At 32.8% G+C, this 11,761-nt stretch overlaps 1 protein-coding gene across 1 annotated transcript; it reads left to right on the forward strand.

The window, feature by feature from the left end:
* The first annotated feature begins 387 nt into the window (after positions 1–387).
* Positions 388–2,187, forward strand: Shps (sheepish). Its single transcript, XM_026631278.2, has one exon. It carries the CDS (start codon positions 431–433, stop codon positions 2,054–2,056), a length of 1,626 nt encoding a protein of 541 aa, XP_026487063.2. The 5' UTR covers positions 388–430; the 3' UTR covers positions 2,057–2,187.
* Positions 2,188–11,761: the final 9,574 nt, after the last annotated feature.

An 11,761-nucleotide genomic window follows, 5' to 3' on the forward strand; every position in this document is an offset into this window, starting at 1 on the left:
GCTTTAGCTTTAGCCTTAGCCTTTACTGCAACTGTGGTTACAAGTTCGATTCCCGTGACGAGGTGTTTTTAGGTTGGAGAAAATAATAAATACAGATTTCTAACATTTCTGATTTTATGATTTATAAATTTGTATAAATTGCAGTAAAAATTAAAAGATCGGATTGGTAGTTTTTGTCGTGTTCAAACATATAAACATCAGCATCGTCTTTGTAACATAAATGTAGAAATAAAATCTCACAACAAATTACTAAGAAAAACTATCAAAGCAGTAGCTATATATAAATATACTCTTTGGTTATTGTATTTTTTTGTATGTATTTTTGATAATCTGTGGTTAAAATTATTTGTCGCGGTCAATGACATTTTAAATTATACATATTTTTAATAAGTTTTAAAATTTGCCTTACCTATTTAAATATTTTAAAACAATGGTCATAAAGTATGAAATAGAAGATGATTCTAGTCATGTTACAGCCGACGTAATTATATTAGGATGTAGTCTCCCAGGTATAGTGACAGCTCATAAACTCAAGAAAAAATTTGGCAATACAATGGACATCGTGGTTCTTGATTTAGCTGGGGAAAAGCCAGGAGGGTCGAAATGTAATGTAGCTTTTCAGGGTGAGGACGATGAAGAAAACAAAGAAACATATGATGAAGGCACTGCGAAAGAGGTAATCGATAATGTAGCGAGGCACTATCTTAATATGCTGGCAAAAGACTTCAATATACCCCTACCTGATGCTATCATAGCACCGGAAAAAGTAAGGACACCTTTAAATAAATTATTCGAATACAAGAATGGAATGACAGCGGCTTGTTTGCGAGACTTTCATGATTTCGATTACCTTAACGTTTTGGAAAAATTTGAATTAAATCAATACCAAACACTGCTTGATGAAAATATGAAAGGGTTATTTCAAGCCAATAAATTTGATGATGCCTCTGAGAGACATCGGCTCTTGTATTACGATCAGACAACAATGGAGAAACATATTTGTGGTGCGTTACTCTTTCCTAATTCAAGAGACATAATGAGGACCACAGTGAGGCTTGTTTGCGGTGCATCTGCGAAAACTGTATCTGTACTATTTTACTTGCATCAGTGTTACAGAAGCAGCAGTTCAAGAAATCATTTGGATGGCAACAACACTAAGTTTCGAGAAAAACTCCTCGGTTATTGCAGAAAACGCTTAGCGAACAAGTTGCAGAAAAGTATCGCAAATATCACCCACTCAGCGAAGACTATAAAAAAGATAAGTTCATATGCAGATGAACAAGTTATTTTAAAAACTATAAAAGGGGATACCAAATACGTATGCAGCTTACTCGCCATGGCGTTAAAGCCCGATGAGCTTAGAAATTTCGAGTTTGAAGCACAACTACTTACGGATAGAGAGATTGCTATCATTAGATCTATGATTAAGGGGAAAACGAAGAAATTCCTGGTGCAATATGAAGAACATTTTTGGAGACGTGAAGGTTACAGTGGTGATATATTAAGTATAAAAGGCCCGATAATCTGGGCCACTGAACGTCCAAAAATATCATCAACAGATAGTATGGAGCGATATGCAGCATTAATAGGATATTTAAGAGTTAAAGACGATGATGATAACCTCCGAGATGGAGTTTTGAGTCAACTTGTAGGTCTCTTTGGAGAAGAAGCTGCGGACCCTATTAGCTACAAAGAGTCAGATATTTCTGACGTCTATGTGCCCTGTTGCGGAGATTTCATCACTTTACGACGGCTAACTTTAAGAACTGTCCCTAAATATCTTGAATGGGGTGCTTTAGATATATTTGCAGATGGGGACGTTGCATCCGCTTTAGAAGCAGGTCATGTTGCATATCTTCATTTGATGAGTTACCTTCGTCCTCAAGCTCAAACATACGAAGATGTTAGCACAGCTGAATGGCCGACGATTATAAACGACAATCCCTTTCAAGAGTGGCTTGCTCAATTAACACTCACGACAGGTGTGCGTCTTATGGTATACACAGCGATCACTTATATAGGCATACGACTAGTCCAGTCTTATACGCGGAAGTAAGAGAAATCACATAAATTCAGATTGTGTTTATGGTCTTGTTGATAGGAGAAAATATTGGTTCGATGTAAAAAAATATTAAATGATAATGGTTCAGAATTTTTAGTGATATTATCTCTTGATGTTTATCGATATATTTGTTGAGATTTTTTTTTGTAAGTATATCAATATTATATGGTTCTGTTTCGAATATTTTTATTTTAAAGTTTTATATTGTAAATAATAAAATAATACCTTGAAATATTTTTGATAGTACATTATTCAGTATCAACCAAAGGATTGAAATTCACTAGGTAAACGAAATTATTTACTTGGTGATAATGCTTTGTTAATCACCACCATCACCAGTACCACCTTCTTATCAATATCCTACAGCCAAACAGCATTGCTTAGTACTGTTGCGTTCCAGTTTGAAGAGTGAGTGAACAAGTGTAACTGCAGGCACAAGGGACATAACATCTTAGCTCCCAAGGTTAGTGGCGCATTGGTCACAATGTCTGCCCAGTACGACTACCAATATATAAATAAAATGTAAATATTGACCAATAATCATTATCCTATGTAACAGTTTATAATTACAGGACCTCCTAAAAAGAAAGGACGCTCAGCTAAAACATATTCCGCTACGCCGCTTTCGATATTGGTCTACCCACGATTACAAGTTTTGCAAAATGTTAACCGATTCATGTAGGATTTCTAAAGATAATTTCGTTCACCGTTTACCACGAGATAAATTATACTCAAGAGCGCCATCTTTGGTTTTGATCTACTTGCTCTCTCTATCTATATATTGAGGCGTCTCAATCTATAAGCATATCCCTTTTTTGTTATAAATAAAAAGTCGAGACTTTTTCTGTGTACAGATAATTCAGATTACTCAAGCGTCTGAAGTGTTGAACCTGTTCGAACCTTCTTTTTTTTTTATTCATATCAACTTGAAACAAAAAAGTATTGCCAACCGAGCAAAAAATAAATTTTATAGATCGTCTCCTAAACAATTAATACCAGCAATAATAAGACTTTTTTTTATGTTAGATCACAAAAATTAGAAGGGTTTGGGTTTAAGTATTTACTTTCAATAAATTACGAATTCATCGCGTGTATATGAGATAGTAGTTCAAAGATGGACGAGTCCTAATATAGAATTCTTATATGCAGAGTGAGGGCTGACCTTTGGGCCTTTCAAGGCCCTGGACTATTTAGGTCAAGTTCGGTTGATCAGTTCTGATTGTCATAAGGAAGAAATTTAAATTATGAGTCATTTAAATACCATTTATATAACGGTGGTAGGTCATATTGTGCCATTTGACATGTCTAGATTAATAATTTTGGAGGTATGTGTAGTTGGAATTCTTTAAATTTATGAATAGTTTACAAAGTTCTTTCATACTTACAATCACTATATAGTATAAAACAAAATCGCGTGCCGCTCTCTGTCCCTATGTATGCTTAGATCTTAATAACTACGCAACGGATTTTGGTGCGGTTTTTTTTATTGATAGAGTGATTCTAGAGGAAGGTTTATATGTTTAGCACATGCATTATATAGTTGAAAAATACTGATAATTTTAGAGGTTTCTAATACGATGTCGTGAATAAACATATTTTTGCGCTTAAATTTCAAACTTGGCCTGAACCCTACGAGATAGATCAAAATAATGTACTACAGTATTGTACACCTTAAAACGGTCTTCAAAAAGTCCGCGATGGTATATGTCTATCTCTTAGGAACAACCTACATTGCACTCGTGCGAAGCAGGGGTGGGTCTCTAGTAACCAATAAAACATTAAAAATGTGATGACTTACAAAATAAAAATTGGTAATGTAACGCCTTTAAATTATAATTAGTATAATTGTTGATTTATTTTATTGCAATTACTTTAGAACAGGCGCTATCCATAATTTTTTACAACATAAATGTGATTGTCTAATTCTATATTTAACAGACTTCAAAAAAGGAGGAGGTTCTCAATTGGACTGTATTTTTTATGGTTCTTATCTCACTGACTTAAATGTTCTATATGTATTGACAATATGACTCTTATAGTAGCGGCACGCTATGATGGCCGTTGTGACGTTTGCCCGCTCATGAAGTTTCGTATTTAATAAATAATTACATCAAAGGAGCAAATTGTTGTTCTTTATTGTCAATAGTGACGTGCAGTTAGTCATAAAATTTATCGAATGTGATTGGAAAAGGTTGTAAATAGAACTATTAAATTAATAAAGGACGATTATGAAATAAATGTGAAAATAGATAATATTTTAGAAAATGAACTTATAATTAATGTGAGTGACGATAGCAGTGAGAGTGAAAGTAGAAGTATGGACGACTCCGATTAAATATAGCCACTAGTGTTTTTGGTTTCTTTTTTTGTATCAATTTATTTCTTGTATGTAATGTGTTTATAAAGTCATTCATTCTAATTCCAATATTTGATTTAAATTGATTTCGTTCGAATATATTACTTAAACTTATTTTATATTTTTGTTTATTAAACCTTTTTAATCAGATACTACTTGCAACAAAAACTTGAATTAAATTACTTGCAAAAAAACAAAGATTTGAATATATTATATCGATAATAAATTTACATTTCACATCACTTTTTTAATGTGTCAAAACGGCCATCGTATCTTGCCGCTAGAATAGATCTATAAGGATAAATTAGTTACCAATTAAAATTGAAGTATATTAATTCGCCTGATGATCGGCGTTAAAAATCTCACCTTCATGAGGCATGTATATTGTATATATATAAGGAAATGCATGTGCAACGACCGTCAATGGAACTGGACGGTGGAATAAGCGCCTCACCTTCTACTTATCAAGAGACATATTTTACTAGAGTTGTAGTGCTAAAAGCATCAAACCCGTAATAATAACAAAATATATAAATAGTGCATGAAGGTTTCTATGCTTTGTCTTATTAACATGTGAGCATGTTATTAATAACACCATTTTATTAAGAAAACTTTTATCATGGTTTATTAGTGTAAGTATAGTGAACGCATCTCCTTAGTAAAAATGTGTCATATTATTCTGTGTGTAGGGGTGTGTTTGATGCTGACATAATTAAATAAAATCTCTTTAAATTTACATTTAAAAATATATATACCGTTTCTTCGTTTGTCCCTTACGTTCCTTTGTTGCTATAGACACGTGTGAAAGACCATAAGCATACCACAGGTGATGCGTGCAACTGCATAGTACCAACTCATTGTTACGAAAATCTATATATACTCTTATATCAATAGGCAAAAATAAAACAGCTTAGTACCACTTTCTCCTCAGTTTGTAAACTGATTTTATTTTTTTTGTTTGGTAGGAAGAGCTTAAAAAAAAGTAGATAAAAAAATTGTTCGAAATATGCAAATAGTATTTATGAAAATCATATTTATGTTTTTCTCACCAATCATATTTATGATCGATTTGGATTTTGACCAATGACTGCTGATAAATCATTATAATACTATGTCATTAGCCAGTGTGAAATATAACTTAATGTTGGTTTGATTTAAGGTGCATGTTGCATCTTTATGACACTGAGCTTCTCCTATACCGATTTAGATAATTTTGTGTTTGAGTAGATGGGTTTAGATTAGATCTAGTAGAAGCTAGTATCTGTATAATAACATAGATATATTTGACCTTAGTTCCGGAAGTGATTTCCCTAAAAACTTTACTAATCGCGTCAATAAGGAACAGGAAATTTATTGTTTTCTGTCGTACCGCAACACTGAACACGGACTCATCGAAAAAAAATCCTAAAACAGAATCTAATTGTTTATTGCAACCAATAGCAAATAATAACAAACATGGTATTTTTAAGAACGAATTTAAATACATTTTAGAAACCTTAACATACAATTTTGATATTGGCTTACAAGTACGTAATTATGTATATGTTTAGTAATAAATAGACAAATACACCAGTTCAGGTCGTTTTTCTCCGCTGTTTATCAAAGGAACATTTATGTTAAAATATAAAGTTTTTGAAATAACAATATTGCTCATGATATTATTTATTGACATACAACATCACAGATCTGTTATTATTTTTTATTTTTTTTACGAATATCCTTGAAATTTAATTTAGAGTATTTGCATTTTTTATAGTGAAAGTCACACTATGACACTAAATGAATTTGAACTTAAAATTTGTAGCCTATCAGTTTAAAAGGAATTTCGGTCATAGAGTGTATTATGTAAATAACGTTTTGAAACGATGTCATAAAAACGAGGTTCTAAGTTCAATTTCAGACATTTATATACAACACTAGCTGTGCCCGCGACTTCGTTCGCGTAGTTGTCGGAAACACTATCATGATTATCGTTTGATTGCTCACGTTGGTTTTGTTATTATAATCGTCAATAAGATTTAATAATATGTTTTACAGTACTTCAGCGTAGATTATATTTTTAGTTTTATTTTCTTGTGGTAGAAGAACATACTGATTTTGCCCGCAACCCGATCTTGACAACGCGACATATAGTTGGCCGTGTGAAAAGCAGTCTTGACGTAAATCGATTCCTACGTGTTTAAATGTTTGGCCCTGTGATTTATTAATGGTTACGGCAAAAGATAACTTAATGGGAAATTGAATTCTTTTAAAATTAAAAGGTAAATCATTTGGAATCATTGGGATGCGAGGTATAAGCACTGTTTGACCAACTGCCGGACCAGTCAAAACTGTTGCAACGATCACGTTATTGCGAAGGAATTTTACTTGAAGGCGGGTCCCGTTACATAAATTTGGTGGTTTAAGATTTCTGAGTAAAATTATCGCAGCACCTATTTTTAACTTCAGGGAATGTGGTGGAAGGCCGCTCGGGTTTAAAGAATTAAGAAACTCTTGTGGGTAATGGACAGCATCTTCTTGATCCATTACATTATCAATAGATGTGTAGGTAGTTATATCGCCTGGAAGTTTGGTTAAAATTAGGTCGTTAATTTCGTCAACGCTACTATTTCTCGCCGCCAATATTGCCCTTTGACACATCCATTGATAATCTTTATTTTCTATTTCGACGATATTAGGGTAAACTTTTGATATTAAATCCTCTATGCTACTCACTTTTTCTCCTAAATCGCGATCAATTTCAATTTTATTTTCAGAATGAGGTACTTTTCCATCTCCTATTAAAAGTAAATTTGAAGGAAAATTTGTACTTCCTCCCCCCAAATGTGCTCTCATATTCGTAGATAGTTTTAAGGTATGGACAAATTTCCATAACGGTGAACTTTTAAGGCAAGACCTTACAATGTCTGCTCTAGTTCCTCTTAAAATTACCGGTAAAGTTTGTCTAAATAAATTACCAACATCTGTGTTTTTATTGCTTATTGTTATACGGTCAATTATGACAACCCTTTTCTTAAACATAAAAGAAATATTGTACAATAGTGTACGATTGCGAATATTTTTTTTGTTAACAATTCGATGCAGGTGTATCGACATCTGGATGTAAGACAAAAGAAAAAGTCAATTGTAAATAAATAAATCACAAACAAAATTCATACTCTGCCAAAACAAACAAAACGTTCAACAGGAAATGTAATAGTAAATCTGAATGACTTTTCTTTGTCTTGGATTAGGAGAAAAGTTCATGAATTGTAATACCTGACGGTAGACATGTTTGCTTAAACACTCAATTTTGATTCCAATTTTCTGTCATTATATAGGACCACTATGTACGTATAGGGTTTAAAAAAACATCAAGAAGAAGTGTATTTATCGATAGACCAGATTTACAAATTTGGAGTATATCATATATTTACAAACCTACCTTGGCTGACACCGCCTCCAAAAATAACAATAATTTTAACTATAATATATTATCGTAATAACTTTGCTGACTTTTAAATAGTCTAAATATTTTTAATTTCATTTTACATAGTATAAATCTAAAAAATATTGTAATCATTGTTTGTTATTCATAGGTTTGTGTTAAGTTTTGTGTGTGGACTTTTTTTTTATTATTAAAAGAGGAATATATCTTTTATACACATTTTTTGAGTAACTTAAAACGTTTATGCTGCGCACGCATCGAAAGTCCATAAATGTGAATAATTTTCCCCGTTTTTGCAACATTTCTCACTGTCGCTGCGCTCCTATTGGTCGCAGCGTAATGTTATATAGCCTAAATCCTTCCTCTATAAAAGGACTATAGAACAAAAAAAGAATTTTTCAAATCGGACCAGTAGTTCCTGAGATTAGCGCGTTTAAACAAACAAACAAACAAACAAACTCTTCCGCTTTATATATTAGTATAGATAATAAAAAGATTTAAATAAAACACCCAATTAGTTGATTTTTGAATTATTCGTATATATTTATTATATGGAAGTCCGTTTGAATGTTTTAAAAGTTTTAGCTCGAATGTGTTTCTTGAAAAATGAAGCCGTTACAACTAGGTTATGTAGAAAAATATGTCTTAAGTATAAGTTCAATCCCATAGTCTGCACGCGAAATACGTTTGGCAACATCAGCCTAATCTATAAACTGGTGCGTGTATAATTGATATTGTCGTCCGCACGTCACGGTGAAGTAATGAATAGCTTTTAATATTTGTGGGTCGCCGATACATTACGTGCGCCTATGAATGCGGCATAGTAATAACATATGAATGTTATATCACCCACTTTCCACTGATACACTGCCTGCTATATTCATAGAATCTATCAGACCCTTTGTTTTAGAGAGTTATTGATAGAGTGCTTGGTGAATGTTTTTAGCGTTTACGGATATCTGCATAAATCAACGACCACCATGATTTGAGCTATGTTGCAAATATACTAATATTAATAAAGTAATAGCTTAAAAAAATTGTGGGAATAGCTGGGCTAGGCTCTGCTCATGGACCCCGGGAACCTCCTCTAGGTGTTGGAGGTCCGCATAGGCGGGTCGACCGTCAGGGCGTCACGGTAGCACGCCCGCCGAAAGACGGAGAGGGTACCGCTGGTTTTTAGTGGGTATTCCGGTGTACCTGGGCGCACTCGGCGTCCAGGGCACCGGTGAGTCCCACATACTCCCCCACTTCACATCACGTGGGGTAAGTGTGTAACGCATTTTCCAGCGAGAAAAAAATGGCTCTGCTCATGGATGTTTGTAGATTATTACATCACGCTGTTTTTATGTAGGTCGATGAAAAATATTTAATGATAGACAATGGTGAAAATAAATAACATTTAATAATCATATACTCATTACATTATTAATCATCTACATATATGTATATATTTCAAATAATAATTGCAGTACGGTACAGTAACGGTATTTCTTAATGCAACTGCGTTTTAATGTAAAACAGTCGTATATGATAAAGATGAATATAAAATGTAAATTTAATACTCTTAATATATGTAACAACGTTTCAATTAATTCTGCATTTATCAAATAAGTCGCAATTGTCTTCGAAGAATAGACGTCACATCTAGCACCGATAGTCGGTAGTTGTGACGTCTGTTCATAGAAAAAAAATGAAAACAGTTTGGGGTAATTCGACTAACATTTATGAAACTTTCCCGATTCTATTTCGATCCTATTTGACTTTTTCTCATTAAAATAAAAGTCAGTCTAGTTGTAAGAGGGGACTAATTCTTTATTTATATCGATTAGGATACCATCCCAATTATATTCCGATACAACTTCGACCGAACTGCAACTGGATCGTTGATGAATGATGGGCCATTTGGGAAGTGTTTCTATGTTAAACATGATTACATCTTATGAAGGTACATACCTATTAAAGTATGTACCTTCATAAGACGTAAGTACAGATTCCATAAATATTTGCTAATTAGTTTTATTTCGCATATAGGATCGGCCAATTACCGTCGTAAATGGTCCGCTATCAAGTGCATTGTGTTACGTACTTTAAATTTCCATGAAATCATTGTTATGCGCAAACCCCCACGCGATGAAAACGAAAACATTTTGATTGCATTCGACTAGCCATCTCGATTCGAATATCACTTATAATTATTCTTATTTTGGCCAAGACATGTGAGCCAATGTTATTTCCAATTGTATTGATAATATTTGCAAAGGAATACATTTCCGATTGTAGAAGAATGTCTGGGTGAGTTCTTTATAATTTTTCTTTTAATTTTTTTTCAGTTCATCTGCAAATGTCCAATGGTAAACGTCGCATCTCTGTTAAGAAGGTGTACGGTAGAAGGATATAGAAACATGCTGGGTTTCTTAGAATGTTTTTCTTGATTGCTGAAATATGAGAAATTAATTGTATTTTCTAAAATATTGAATTAATTTAATTCCGTTGACACTTCCCATAAAAAATATACATAATATATCAGTAGTAATAAATCACTATCCTATTAAATTTTTAAACATGTCTTTCTTAGTTTTGCCGAAGTAATTTAACACATTATTTAATTAAAAAATGTTAGAACTTTTGAGTTGTAAACATTGTCTAAATACCCAACACAACACATACATGTTTATATCCGTGTTCCACGTGAGAATAATTACGAGACACACACATTCAAACCAACATAAAACTAGCGAAAGAATACATACATATATTTTTTCTGGTTCAAATATACGATTATTATGTCAAATTGATATTGCTATCATAAGTTGTTTACCTTTCTCACGCTGCTCAAGCGCAGCATGAACTTAATACATTTCGTTTTTATGTTTATTAAAATAACATAAATATAGTATAATTATTTTGTTAAAATAATATGTTAAATATACAGCGGTATAAAAATTATAGTAATATATTTTATTATATGATTTACGTTACCATCTCAAAATGCAAATAAAATGTATTTTTTTTATAATTTATTTGTTTAAGCCTCTTTAATTCCTTAGTAATAACACAGTCTAAAAAACCATTTTAACTAAGGACCCCTCGACGAATATTAGTCCAGCTCACTCCACTTTTTCCGGTCTTGAGCTATTCTCATCCAGTCTTTGTTTACGAATTACAAGTACGTCTACCCATCTTTCCAAGGTGCGACCTCTTTTCCTTTTTCCCGAAAGGGCCAGCTCATGCACTGATTGTTTTAGTCCACCTCTCTTTATTCTGACGTGCAATGTGATCAGTTTTTGTAATTAGTGTCATTAAATTCATATAATTCATACAACTGTAAAATTGACTGAAACCAGCGGACTCCTGCTCATCACGTCGTCTTTCCTCCTTGTCCTAATGTCGAGGAATAAACTTTCATAACTTGCCCTCTCCCCGTAAAGATCGTAAGAGACGAAATGGTATTCTAGAGATGGATCAATCCCTAAGCTTCTTTCTGTATATTAACGTCAATACAGAAATAATTACCTCGCGATGGAAGTGCGGTGATTAGGTCTTCCCTCTCGGGTCATATACCAAATTAACAAAAACTTAAGGTCACTGATACTGAAAATGCAATACGAAATATTGTTGTATTTTTTTATATTTGGCCTTTTTGGAGATTAATTAGTGTGCGAGTCGGTGATTAGAATCATTATTTTTTCTTAATATAATAAATGATTAAAATAATTATTAGATTACCCATTTCTAATAGCAATTATACACTGCCAATGCAATTATACGCCTTATAATTTCTTTGCCTTTTAATTGAACTTATTAAAATGATGCTGACGTTGTATTAAATAAGTATATTTTATTATTTTTTTGAAATATCGCTTGCTAATAAATCATTTAATAAACATGTAATGAGTGACATAAAAAGTACTGTTTT

This window comes from Vanessa tameamea, chromosome 2 (genome assembly GCF_037043105.1).
Source record: "Vanessa tameamea isolate UH-Manoa-2023 chromosome 2, ilVanTame1 primary haplotype, whole genome shotgun sequence".
NCBI lineage: Eukaryota > Metazoa > Arthropoda > Insecta > Lepidoptera > Nymphalidae > Vanessa > Vanessa tameamea.